The 14,635-nt window shown below is 42.7% G+C and overlaps 1 protein-coding gene across 2 annotated transcripts in view; it reads left to right on the top strand.

Moving 5' to 3' along the window:
- The window catches only part of LOC121331037 (metalloprotease TIKI2-like), a 73,784-nt gene that overhangs the window by 46,940 nt on the left and 12,209 nt on the right, over nt 1-14,635 (top strand). For both annotated transcript variants that reach the window (XM_041278145.1, XM_041278147.1), the window contains exon 5: nt 13,573-13,663. In XM_041278145.1, coding sequence (XP_041134079.1) covers nt 13,573-13,663 — 91 coding nt within the window. The remainder of the gene's footprint in view (nt 1-13,572; nt 13,664-14,635) is intronic.

Below are 14,635 nucleotides of genomic sequence, written 5' to 3'. Positions count from 1 at the left end.
CAGCCTCGAGATGACTCTCGATAGCCACTTGGCTCCTTGCTCCACCCTGTCAATATGTTTATTTCAGGAGCAGCCAGGGAGGCTGGTTTTGAGAATACACAGACAGACTTTCATGAGAAGTGTCCACGAATAGGAGCTGTGTTGCATTTTGCAGGCGTGGCAAAACATTTCAACTGTGAAAGAGCAGGCGACTAGATTGTAACTTCACCTTTTTAACAGAAGGAATGTGTTCTTATTTAGTGATGCTAAACTACACTTCCAATGTCGCAATTACAGTGATTTTTAAATTCCATTTCCATTCAATAATGTTCTGAAAATGTGTGGAGCGTAACATGTGGGTTTAAGTCGTTTGTGTAGATCTGCATTATTGCAGAGAGGAAACTTCACATTTAATGAATTCGGAGTTTGCATGTAATGAATTAAAGACAGCTGAAACGCAGCCAGTCCCCTCTCCCGACTCAGAGGAGCAGCATGTGAAATCATTTCTGTTCAAGCAGGCTAGTGCTTGTTCGTTTGACGGCTGTGGGTGAACATTTTAAGAATAACAGTTGCCAACTTATTACAAAAAAAAAGTGAAACTAAACAAGTGCTAATTACTGTAAGTGGCTGGTGGGGCCCCACATCTGTAACGATGCCATCTGTGCCACTGCCTCGTTACAATGGCATGTACAATTGTATTAGTTTTAATGCATTGTTTATCTCCCCAGAAATGAAGTTGAGTACAGGATGATTAATTTCAGTTTTATTGTACGTAACAAGGTACTAGCGCTGAGAACTTGGAAGCAGTATTTAAATGCCTGTTTCTATGTGATCTGCATTTTGTTTTCAATGGAATGAAGAAGATTGGGCTGTAGGCTGTACCTCCACTTCTGCTCCAGTATAATAAAACTGAATAGTGTGATTGATGCAGACACTGATGCTATTGTTACCAACCTGGATTTGAACTTTTTTCCCTGTTTTTTATTTTTTTTAAAGTGTAAGAGCCGGCATCATCTCGTAATCAAGTTTCCTTTTGTATTGATCTCTCTACACAGTGCCTCAGCACAGGCACACCTCATCAGTGCAGTACACATTCAAATCACACCTTTATAAATCACACACCTTGGTGTTTTCTGTTGCTAGGACTTGGATTGTGTGATGCATCAAAACACTTCACCATTTCAGTGTTTTTTTTGCTGTATCCTATCCCATCTTCTCTGTGTGGCTGAAGCTTGTTAGAATGTTGTTTTGTAATGCTCAGAGATTGAATAAACAGTTTATAGCTGAAGTTCAGACACTTCACTGCCAGCGTTTGCAGTTGAGCGTATTCGCTGCTCATCGTTTCAAACAGACCCTGAACCCAGCGTGCTATCCTGAGTGCCCCCACCCCCCCGCGGAGCCCAGCCCTGTTGGAGCCACAGGGACCCCCACTGTGCTCGCTCGCCCACATCGGCCTTGCCAGAACCTGAGAATCCACAGCAGGGCCTCAGGAGGTGTTCCTAGAGGTGCAAGTGCTGACTGAATAGAGTCGCTTGTATTGGGACTTTTCCACAGTAAACAGCCTATTATTCTTGCAAGGCTTGGCACGGGAAGCCATGCAGGGACAATTTTATCATTTTGTATTTTATATGCAATTATCAATGTGATGCATTACCTGCCAAAAACACCAGGTTCCAAAGAATGTTAGGCTGTTTAAGAATGTCACTGCGCTGGTGTTTGCAATGCTCATTGAGGGACTTGATCTCTAGAACTGATAATGGAGTGTTTACATGCCCAATAAGGTGCATTAGAGAAGGGACTAGAGAGTTTTCTAACATTTTATTATGCTCCGGAGTTGCAGTGGAAATACTGCAGTACGGGGTTATGGGAGGGCAAATGGCTGTGTGCTGAACATGAGGGAACATGCTTTTAAAATAGCATCACTCCTCCTCTGTTTGTAACGGTTCATTTATTTTTTGGAGGCATGAGAGCCTCATTATCTCATACTATTTATAAAGATGGGGACCGCAGCAATACTGAGGTCCACAGCGGTATGTCATGATGGTTGATCAGTCATGGTCAGTTTTCTATTTATGCTTTGTCAATTAGTAAACAGATTCAAAGAAGTGCTTTGTTTCCGGGTCAGTTACCAAAAACAATTTCGTTGAGTTAGCTTCTGCAATGATAAAGTGTTTAACTCTAGCCACATGATGTGATGGACAGGAGTAAAAGCGTTCTGTCTGTGGAGTGACAGTTGATAGTATCATGTCAGTGGCACCATTGATAGTGAGCCAGGGGTTCAGATTCTGCACTCCAGCACTCACCCTTAATCAAACACATCCTTTCACATGCTGTCCTTCCTAAAGGAGCAGCAAGCACGATGTTTACAATTATTTATTTCAGCAATTTTAATTTTTTTTTTTTTTTTTTTTTTTTTTTTGCAAAACTCCAAAACTGCACATTCAAAAGTATTCATACCCTTGATGCTATGATAGTATTGTCTTACAAGGTGCTAGAAATTTCAATATGATAATGCAGAACCTAATTCTGGAAAAGTCTAGAAAATGCTGGATTGCAGGTGAACATTCTTAGAGAGTATAAAAGGGTTAGCATAGGATGATTGCTGTCATTACAGAAAAAGTAAAGAGCTATCTGAGGACCTTAAAGAAGAATAAAATCAAGGTTCTGGAATGGCCTAGTTAAAGCCCTGATGTTTTTTTTAACTGTGGTGCATCTCAATGGGAGTGGAGAAGCAACACATTCAGTACAACAATCTCTCTAATGAGATCTAAAGTAAGGATAATTGAAAATAGAAAACTTGGCATTAATCTTGTGGAAGTGGCATAAGAGCAAGACACCTTTCTGGAGCCATTCCTACAGTAGAATTCACTACTGACACAAACAACTTAACCCATGCAAATGTATTTCAGATGAACCTGGTAGATTCTAGATGAAGATCTAGGAGCCAGAGAATTAATTTCTGTGTTAAATATTGGCAATCCAAACATACAGTAACAGGGGGAAAAAACTGTCTGTGTTTAATTCTCTGTCTGTAAGTTCCCGGTGCAGAAAGCACTGGGATCCCAGTAAAAAAGGACAGGAACCACACTTCTGGAATCGAGTTAAGTGTGAGCAGGTTCTGCCAGCCTTGTTTTTGCAGACATCCTGGCGTTATATTTTTCCGGCTGTGTGTGTGTGTGTGTGTGTGTGTGTGTGTGTGTGTGTGTGTGTGTGTGTCTCTGTGTGTGTATGTCTGTCTGTGTGTGTCTGTCTGTGTGTGTCTGTCTGTCTGTCTGTGTGTGTGTGTGTGTATGTGTATATGTGTGTCTATGGGTCTGTGTATGCGTGTGTCAGTGTGTGTGTGTGCGTTTGCATGTGTGTGCGTCTGTATGCATGTGTCAGTGTATGTGTGTGTTTGTATGTGTCTGTGTGTCTGTGCGTGTGTGTGCATGTGTGTCTGTGTGTGTCTATGTGTGTTCTATCATGGGGAGCACATGTGTTGCACATTTGTATAGATTATTGGCAGTGTGTCTGTTGTAATGTGTGACAGTCATCGTGAAAAGAGCCAAGAGAGGCAGCCAGGCAGCCGCACAATCCCTAGGGAGCAGGGAGCTGAGCTGCTGATCAGTCCAGTGTGGATGATGGATTGATGCTCCCCTACCCAACCCCGTCCCCTAGTCTGTGACTGTTTGTCTGTGGCATGTTTGTTGGGTGTCTAATTACTTATTTCCATTTTTCTCTGAATAAAAAGCAATGCAGTCCCCCAGGCCGATGTGCATGGCAGTTGTTTTGTGTACTCAGTTTGGGTTTGTATAATAATCCTGCAATCCATCTTCCTGACTCTGTCTCCAAATATACACAAGTGTGTTTACTGTGTGCTGCCCAGTAGTATGTTAAGTAAAACAAACTATGTGCTGTTGATGGTAGAGCATTTAAAGAATCTGGATAAGTCAAGGGTTTTGAGATGACGTCTCTAATGGGTTACAGGAATAAACAGATTTTAATCAGGTTTCTGTAATCTAAAAGCCTTCACCCCAACACATATGCTGTGTTCCCACATAGCTGGGTTTAATAGAACAGGTTGTGTCATTGTTTGTCTGGGTTTCTAATAGATTTGTATTTTGTGTGACATGATACTGGCATGTGGAACAGGGAGAGGGAGAGTATGGGAAATGAACATGTTTCTATGAGTCATCAGCTGCAGTATTCAGTGAGTTCATTCTGCATTCAAATCTCAGTCTGGATTTAGATGGATGGGTTTTCACTGGCTGTCATGCAGACACACAGAAGTATAAAATAATATTCACAAGGGTGTATGTTGAATCCCTCTTCAATGGATGAGCAACAAGAAAGAGAACTGCCTCTCTTAATATCCACTGACATTTTCTTCCAAATACACATGCTTGAAAGCAAAGCCCCTTCACAGTTTTTAATCAATCGGTCACCCTTTCTGCTGCAGTCACAGGGATACCACCCTGGGCTCCAAGCAACCTGCCCTTTGCCAAGCGCAGACTGAACCTCTTTTTAAATATTTACTGGAACACAATGCCAGGTTTCCTTCTGCCTCAGCTGCTCTGTGTCTCTGGAACTCTCTTTCCCTGGTCAGACAGTCTCTGTGCTTTGCAGCCCCTCATTGAAGCCCTGCATCCATCTTCTTCCCTCCACAGAAAAGGTTTTTAATCTTCCTGGGTCAACAGTAGCACTTCTGTGGAGTGTCTGGAACATAAGAGGAATCTCAATGCCTCACGTTAGAGTAGAAAGAGAAAACTTTGACAAAGTTACAAGGGCAAGGTCATCGGTCTCGGCTGAACTAAAGAAGGTATACAGTAACACATTTCAAAGAAAATTACTGGTACAACAGGCTGGAGAATCAGCTAAAACAAATCAAAAATTAACAGCCGACAACTTAAAGAAAGATCAAGAAGCATCAGGCATAATAATGCATGAAAGAGCTGTGCAAAGGCATCTGACCACTGAAGAATTGTGTGCATGTAGACCTCGCTGCAAACCACTTTTATAGAAAACAAACTTTAAAATTTGCCAAGGAATATGAACAGGAATCTGAAGCATTATTCAACAAAATGATCTGTTGCAATGAGGCTAAAACAGAACTTCTCCCCAAAATGGGCCACATGTTACCTAGATGCGCTGTGGTTAATCAAGCTCGTAGTAAAACCTGGAATGGCTGAAACTGCTATGCAGTAGGAGTCTTATTTTCATCCCTGCAGCAGACTTGCCTATAATTAGCAGAGCTGTCCAGTCATGTTCTGTTCACAGCAGTTTATTTTGTTTGTTCTGATGACCAAATGAAGGAACTCAATATGACGTCAGCCCACAGCTTGACATTTCACAAATTGTATTACTGTCTGAGAATATTGAATACATGTCATCTGTCTTTCTTTTTCTAATGAAACGCTGTTGGGTTTGTGTTCTAGCCTCACTCTGGTCATTCCCAGAGGTAACCTGCTGCTTCCTTCATTCTGTTCTTTTCTAACATGCCAGACACACTTTATCTAAAAACTTTATCGGTTTTAGGACTTGATAATGCAGAACCTAATTCTTATTATTATTTATTATTATTATTATTATTATTATTATTATTATTATTATTATTATTATTATTATTACTCGGTTCTGGAAGGCCTAGTTAAAGCCCTGAGTTTTTTGTTTAACTGTGGTGCATCTCAATGGAGTGGAGAAGCAAACAGTCAGTCAACATCCCCCCCCTCTCTAATGGCACGTTCTAAAGGGATGAAAATGTGCAGGTTTAACCTTTCTTGACCATATAATTCAACTAAATAAAAGCTTGGCTCAATGGGTTGAACCTCTGCTAGATTATGTAGGGCCGAGCTTTGTTAAATATTGGCGAATAGAGTGACCAGGGGTAAAAACTGTCTGTTTTCAATTCTCTGTCTGTAAGTTTCCCTCAGAAACATGGGATCCCAGTAAACAAGGCAGGAACCGACCTTCGGAATCGAGTTCAGTGTTAGCGTTCTGCCAGCCCGTGTTTAATTGCAGACTAAGCCTGTCCGTTAATTTTTCCGGCTGTTGTTGTGTGTTGTGGTGTGTGTGTGGAGGGTCCTCATGTGTGTGATGTCTGTCCTGTGTGTGTCTTTCTGTGTGTTTTCTGTCTTTCCTGTTCTGTGGTGTGTGTGTGTGTATGTGTATATGTGTGTCTATGGGTCTGTGTATGCGTGTGTCAGTGTGTGTGTGTGCGTTTCAGTGTGTGTATCTCAGTGTGCAGGCTATTTAATGGTCATTTAAATAGCAATCCTCTCACTCTTAGTATTATTTTAGTACACTCTCGGGTGTAAATTTGTGGCCAATTAGTTTAACTTGCCATATTGCATAAGTGTTGCAGTACGGCTCTATTTATTGACGTTGTTGAGTGGTTTGATGATGCTGCTCTGTTTGGGCTAAATCCTGTCACAACTGAACAGCTGCAAAATCACTGTATTACACATAATTGTAGATTCATATTTAATCTAAACTAAATGAAAATGCATGGCGCACCGAGGAGCAAGCACATGTGTCTGTGTTAATCACTTTATAAAAGTTATGTTCTTGACCGAGCACCTTGTTTTATTTGATTGCATTATTATGATTAAAGGTATTTAGAGTGTATTGTGCTACAGGACTTTTTAAAAGATTTTGTCCTAAGTAAACGGGGACATCTGGTTATCCTACATCAATTTCTGCATGATCGATTAAAAAATAAACATACATTTTGAAACGTGTTGATGTTGTTTTGTTATCAGGTATTTATGTCAAACAATTGTGATTGTGCAGGTTACATCAATATAAAGATAATAAAAGCTTGGCTCTGGGTTCTGCTATTATATATGCTTTGTATTGGTAGAGTGACCAGATTTTCAAAGCTCAGAACCAGGACACATTGTTAAATAATTGATAAGACTAATTAACCCATTTACATGCAGGCTATTTAATGGTCATTTAAATAGCAATCCTCTCACTCTTAGTATTATTTTAGTACACTCTCGGGTGTAAATTTGTGGCCAATTAGTTTAACTTGCCATATTGCATAAGTGTTGCAGTACGGCTCTATTTATTGACGTTGTTGAGTGGTTTGATGATGCTGCTCTGTTTGGGCTAAATCCTGTCACAACTGAACAGCTGCAAAATCACTGTATTACACATAATTGTAGATTCATATTTAATCTAAACTAAATGAAAATGAATGGCGCACCGAGGAGCAAGCACATGTGTCTGTGTTAATCACTTTATAAAAGTTATGTTCTTGACCGAGCACCTTGTTTTATTTGATTGCATTATTATGATTAAAGGTATTTAGAGTGTATTGTGCTACAGGACTTTTTAAAAGATTTTGTCCTAAGTAAACGGGGACATCTGGTTATCCTACATCAATTTCTGCATGATCGATTAAAAAATAAACATACATTTTGAAACGTGTTGATGTTGTTTTGTTATCAGGTATTTATGTCAAACAATTGTTTATGAAGCAATGCAGAATTAAATGTTGCCGGCAGCCATTTACAGAAACTAATGGTAGCAGAATGTTAGAGAGAGGTTTCCATTTGGGACGCCTGTACATTCTCCCCATTGAACCCTCTCAGTGCCTGAGTAACATGGCCCTGACCTGCTGGGGCCAGCTTTGTTTGCTTTGCATGAGCGCAGCACTCAGTCATGTCAGATGTTTAATAAGCACCAGCGAGCTTAAATATTTAGAGGATAGGGGAAATGGGTTAGATGTTCTTACAGAAAGCGGCTGGCCCTGGAGCTGGCCTGAGAGTTACTGGAGAGCAGTCCTCTTCTAGGAGGGGTGGTCTTTTTACGAGCAGGCTAGGTGGGTTGAGTGGCTGCCCCAACATACAAGCCAACCCCACACATGCATAGGATGTGAACACAGTTGAAACAAGGTACTGTCACCAGGTGGCGCTGAAATCTATGAAAAAAAATGTGTATAAAAGGTTAGAGGGGAGAGAGAGTAGTATTTATTTATTTATGTATGTATGTATGTATGTATGTATGTATGTATTTTTTCTGAATTCAATATTTAGTAACACCCATAATCCAACAAGCATATGGTATGGGTGCATAGGTCTCAATGAAAATCTGGAAAGCAGGTAGAGATAGACTTGCTCTCTGTCACACTGGAGAAAAAATGAATTCACGCGTAGTATCCCAGCCAGCCCTAATTAGTGATTAGGGTCAGACAATTTAATGCACCTGAAATCTGACCAGATAATTAATACACGATTTAACCAATATTTATAGTCTTTAAGACCCAATTTAAGTGTGACTCCAATCCAAAAGAAAATCGACCCTTTTTATCCAGGTTTTACTCTCCTGCCCTGCTGAACCCACATGGCTTCCTGCACTTCTTGTGTTTTTCAGCGGTTTATCGCGTAGTTTGCAATGAAAACTCAATAGCAATGGCCGGTAATTATGGAAAGGAATTGGTGTTGTCCTGGGCTGTTTGTCTTGCTGCGGTGCCCTGCTGTGCGGAGCGTCCGTTTTTCTGTTTTACAGCCACACTAACACGGAACTATTGTTTATTTGTGGCTCACAGCTTAGCAACCATATGCCACCACCCTACATGAACTCACTGCAGCTGTCTGTCTACCAAAAAGCAAGCATGGCTGGGCAGACTGGTGGCAGTGCATCCAGTGCTTCGGAAGGGTGAGGGGTTCACAACAGCTGAGAGCCCCAAGGCAGCATCCGCAGACCAGGCAGAGAGCAGAGCTGTGCACTGATCGCTTTAGAGGAACATACTGGACACTGCCCACCCTCTGTCTGTCTGGGATTGGACAGCATAACACATAACAGTTGGATATGGAAAATAATCACAGGGTAGGGTGAGATGCCAGTGGGGGCTGGTGGCTCTGCAGTTAGCATGCTTGCCTCAGGTCTGGTGAGTTACGAGTGAATGCACTTCAATTAACAAAAATGTGGGGCTGTCCGCAATCAGGAGAGAAGTAAAGTCTCCACTGATCCTGCTCAGCGTGGGGGCATGGTCTCTTTGAAGGGGAGCTTGCATGAACATTGCTCTAACCAGTGAGCTAAGGCTTCACTTTACCCAGCTAGCAAAGGAGACAGAGCCTCTCTGTGATTGAGAATTCACGGTCAAAAGACTTTCCTGTAGTATATTAAATATGCTGTGGACAACGGGACACCAGGACAAGCTTGGCGGACCGGTCGGACGTGAGGTGCTGCATCAAACAGACACATGCAGTGCTGGCAGTAGCTGACTGTAGCTGACAGCTCCCTCTGCACTCAGCAACACAGTCCTGCCAGATGAGCAAGCTCCACCTCTCAGAGACCTACAATAACAACAGGGATTAATGCGCCTGTCCCTCTTAATGAAGATTAACAGCCAGTATAAATGAACACGTGACTCTTCTGGTACCAGCCTCTCTGGGTTTTTTTTTCCATTATCCCCAGCCCTGGCTGCTCCACCATTCCACATGTGGCAGCCGTTTCTCTGCACACCCGGGATGCTGGCCTGTTAGCTGTCACACAGCATCTCTATGAGCCCGGCTTTGGAGAGACTCGGACTGAACCGAAATGGAAAATGAATCCGTTCTTTTTGTTTTTACTTTTCAACGAGTATTTGAACTGCTGGGCAATGCTTTCAGGTCCGTCATACAGCCGGCTGCATTAAAACTTTCTTAATAAACGGTGAGGGCTAGATCAGCACACCTGGCTTGATAAATAGGCCTTATCTGAGGATGTCCCAGACTCACATCAAATATCATTAAGATTGCCACCATTTGAGAGACGTATCTATGTGAAATGACTTCTGTCTAATATGATTCTAATATGATTCTGCATCTATGTGTTGATGCATCAATAAACAAAACGTAACAATAAATAAATGGTGAGTGCTTTTGCAAAGGCGCGCTTGAAAATGTCAGCCTGTAGATGTGTACTAGAAACACTGAGCTTTTTATTTTGTTATTTTATTTTTTATTTTAAAGACAACTCTCCCACTTCCTTCCTCTGTTGAGAGGTCCTGAATTGTTGTTCCATAGGGCTCTAATGCCATACAGCTAGGATGTCTGGTACTTTGGGAGAAACGCGTAAACAAATCCCATGCCTCATACAATCCTTCCTGCCTGGATGCCTTGCTAATGAAATGTGCCTCTCAGGCAAAGCCATGCGCAAGTGGCTCCATCCTGGGTGCATGGCCAGACAAGGTACTGCAATTGTCAAATACAGCAATTGTGCAGTTACTGTATTAGTACAGTATCTAGCAAACAATTGTTTTAAAACCAGCACATTAACATTGCATCGAATGTAATCTGATTTAATGTTCCCTAGCTGAGTTTGTGCAATATGAATTTGCCATGCAGTTACAGGGAGGGTTGTGCTTTCGTTGAATGACAGTGTCTGTCTGTCTGTGTAATTTGTTTGAAAGGAAGTTTAGTTTAGGTCTGCTGGGAGCATAAACAGTTAGGTCAGCAAGCCCAGTATTCATGGCTGTGGTCACATTGCCTTCAGTTCTGAGGGTTAGTACACAACTCAGTGCTAGTGTTGTGTTGGGTACAAACTCTGGTGTGGAATCCTAATAGGACAAGACAGTTTGTGTGTACTGTGTGGGCAGCCTCTTTATTTTCTGAGAGGTCAAGGCACCTGTTCAATTATCTCTCGCCAGTGTAGGACTATTGCATTTGCAGCCCTGCTGTTTCCACTGTAGCACACCATTACTGTCCCGAGGCATCGCTATTAAGCCCTGGCCTGTTGCCCTTCCAGAATAGACCCTGTCTCACTGTGAGGCTTCCAGTGGGTCATTTCATCTGGTCATGAATACAAACTATTACAGCATGGAAAAGAAAACAGAGCAGATCTGCAATGTCCTAGGATGAAACCTGATTCTTGAATGGCTGCAAAATGAAACGTCTGATGTCTGTTTAATTGGGTAGATTTGTCACTTGATAAGTGGAACTGGAAATGTACACATGTGGAGTGCATTACCCATGTTTACCACTGAGGATTAGCTGTTCCTGATGGCGCTGGGGCTGGAGGCATGCCGTGCCAAGGCCACCCCATTCCAAAAGGCTACCCCCAGTGCCAGGATCTGGATGGCGGCATTCGGGGTGCAGACATGGCTCACTGCTGCTGGGACAAGCTCAATTAACTCTGTCCTTTGCCTGAAAGCTTCTCTGTTTAGTGGGCATTTATAGCAAAATATTTAATGGAACATTTAACTTTCTCGCAGCAACAGAATACATCACAGATCATATACCTTACCCCAATGTAAACTCATTTCAGTGTTAGCAGAATGACTCATTGCTTTTCTTTTCTCTTTCTTTGCATGCTGAGGATTCCATCAAGGGTTTTAAAACTGCCCACTGTTCTTACTGGGTAAAGAAAGCTGTTACAGTGTATCCAAAAGCAGGTGCACTGAGGACCAGTGGATTCTGTGCACTTAGCCGGCCAGCACCAAGAGGCATCTACATGCAGCTGTTCTGTACAGCTGTCCCAATGGGAAATAGTAGGTTGATTTTGTAAACTGTCAGAAACTCTGAAGTTGATTGAAGATGTGCTCCAGACAATGTATGCTGTGTATATACTGTGTACGGGACATTAGGAGCTAGCCAAGCATACAGGCGTACCACATAAATCTCGTTAATAGCTGGAGTTTGGAGGGATGCTGAGTGTTAGAATGTTTATTTTGTTGGAGTTTTAATGATCCTGCTGTCGTGGTAAGCCGTGCTTTTTTTTTTTTTTATTTACTGTTGCAAAGCCTGTTCCTTTCCAATATTCAGAATGCATGTGCCTTTTTATTTTTTTATTTTAGATGTTTCCAGGAAGTGTTGGCCCCGTAGAGTAATTTTACAGCATGCCTGCAGCATGCGTAAGCTTCGCGTGCAAGTCCGTGATCGGAGTTGAGTGAAAACATTGAGAAGTTAGATTTAACTTGTTAAGACCTTTCAAAAGTGTGCAGAATGTTCTCTTGCACATAAATCACAGCACTGATTAAAGTGCAGTGAGGGCAAGATGGATGGGAGAAGGATGAGAAGAGCAGCAGAGAGCAGACAGAGAAGTGTTTCAAATCACAGCCTCTTTGAAGCTGAACAAAACCCTTTGTGGAATCAAAGGCTGAGATTGTAATATTCGAGTTATCGCAGTCTTCCCAGACTCCAGTGTATGTTTTTTCTGTTTTGTTTTGTTTTGTTCTAGACTTATAAAGGCAAAATAACCCTAACCCTTTTCTGTTACAATTGTGTAATATATATATATATCATGAAACAAGATGTACACATTAGCACATTGTAACGCTTCCTTTTGATGACCAGAATCAATGAAATCATTGAAAATGCTAAAAATGATAAAAGGAGTAAGTGGAAACAAAAGTATCATCCTGAGTATATCTTGTTCAACTCTGGAATCTTCAGCTTTCTGAACAACACTGACAATGGTCCAAGAAAAACTAAGAACGCAGCCATCTGTGTGACAACGAGAGTGAATCCATGAGTGGAACTGGGCTGCAGCCCTTCCAGTGTCCATACCTGGAGGAGTCTTCCTGTTCCCACTGTCTCTCATGGATGGCATTCGCACTCCATCCTGCAATTCTGTGTGATGCAGCGGAGGGGATGTTTGTGTGATGCAGTAGAGGGGATGTGGATTTTGAATGATCCTACCCTGTAGATAGATACTGTAAATCACTTGCATTACCCAGACACTCTCTCTGCTTCACCAGGCCAGTTTCCAGGCTGGTAATTCCTCACCTTTGTGTGTTTCCTGGGCATTGTAAACTTTATTAAAAAAAAAAAAGTATTTACAAGCTGTGTGGTTCTGTGCTGCCATCCTGACCCCAGAGAAGCACACGGCCTGTGTGCCTATAAATACTGAAATAGCATACTCCAGTCAGCAGTGTAAACAAGCCTGCTCCCACAAGCCTTTGAAAGCCGGCCAAAATCATCTGTTGTGAATGATGTTTGTGGTCTCGGGGGTAACAAAGGATGTGGGCTGTTTCAGCTGGGGCTTTCTAGATGTACCGTGCATGTGGATTCTTGAATTCCAACAAGTGAGTAATTGCATAGGTTATAAAACAGGGAAGGAATCCATTTAAAGCAAATGCTAGGACTTTTGAGTTACTTTTGAATTACATATTGTACTGAATCTCCCCCTAGCAGCTAGGGGAGTCAATAATACTGACATCCACATAAGACATTGAAATGACATTTGTCTTTGAACTACATGGTTTGCATGGGGCGCCACTATAAGAGAATGGCATCTCAGCCTATTGAATTACATGGAAATGCAAGGACTGGACACGAACCGCAAACCATACGTTTCAAAGACAGATGTCTTCCCATTCAACTGAAGAGCCAGCTCTGTGCTCGAGAGGCAACTACAGGTCCTGTGCTGATGTCAGTATAACTAACTCATCAGCTGCTAGGAGGAGATGCATTACAATCTGTACACAGTGAAGCTCAGCCCTGGTGGAACTGCTCACTAAATCAATCTCTATGCTGTTATACCCAGGATGGTAATGGCTGCACAACTGGAACATCCTTTCCCACAGTAAACCCAGGCGGATGCAGAGAGGTGCCAGTTGGAATGCTTAAGGCTTGCTCCTCTCAGGCCACCTGTTTCTGAAGAAGACTCTTTTGTGTTTTGTTTCAGGTCACTTCCTGGGAAACTACACCGTGCTGGACATCCTGAGGCAGGAGGGCTATGAGGTGGAGCACACGCCCTCTGGACAGCCAATCACAGAGTGAGTCCTTACTGCGCCTCGCCAGGGTCCGTAATGCACCAACGGCAGTTATCTGCTAGATTGATTGCACCCTCCCGAACAGACTTATACCTGGATCATGAGTGACGAGTTACACTAATAATAAGTTGTATCAATGTGTCCAATGAGAGGCATCCGGTCGAAATGCCTGTCATTGGGGGGCAGGGAGGGCAGTAGATAGACCTGGCTGGCAAGATGTTATTGAAAGTGCAGCATGAGTTTAACCATTGGGTAATCCGAAAGCAAAGTCATATTCTTCAAGTCTAAAAAAAGATACATTAAAAAGCAATCCGAAAGCGGGATGGGGGTTTGGGGGCAGTGAAAACAAACAATGCTGGGAGGTTGGGCGCCCCAGACTCCTTGATCTCCATTGATGAAAAGGACTGACTTCCTACTGTGTGCTGCTGTTTGCCTGTGTTCTTATCCCCTTGGCAACTGCGAGAGACAAAGACACTTCACTCCGCTGCCCTGGGTGAGTGAATGAGTGAGGGAGTGAGTGAGTGAGTGAGTGAAGAAGAGTTAGTGAGTGAGTGAGTGAGTAAGTGAGTGAGTGAGTGAGTGAGTGAGTGAGTGAGTGAATGAAGAAGAGTGAGGGAGTGAGTGAGGGAGGGAGGTGGTGAATGAGTCTGGGAGGGAGGAAGTGAGTGAGTGAGTGAGGGAGGAAGTGAGGGAGTGAGTGAGTGAGTGAGTGAGGTAGGGAGTGGGGGAGTGAGGGAGTAAATGAGGGAGTGAGGGAGTGAGTGAGTGAGTGAGTGAGTGAGTGAGGGAGGGAGGAGGAAGTGAGTGATTGAGGGAGGGAGGGAGGAAGGGATGGAGGGAAGGAGTGAGTGAGTGAGTGAGTGAGTGAGTGAGGGATTGAGTGAGGGAGTGAGGGAGTGAGTGAGTGTTTTTTTAAATGCTGAGCCCTGCAGTATATGGAAGATGCTCAGCTGTATAGAAAGCCTTTAGTTGCTG

Source organism: Polyodon spathula, chromosome 18 (assembly GCF_017654505.1).
Source record: "Polyodon spathula isolate WHYD16114869_AA chromosome 18, ASM1765450v1, whole genome shotgun sequence".
Classification (NCBI taxonomy): Eukaryota; Metazoa; Chordata; class Actinopteri; order Acipenseriformes; family Polyodontidae; genus Polyodon; species Polyodon spathula.
This window is presented reverse-complemented; position numbering and strand designations above follow the sequence as displayed.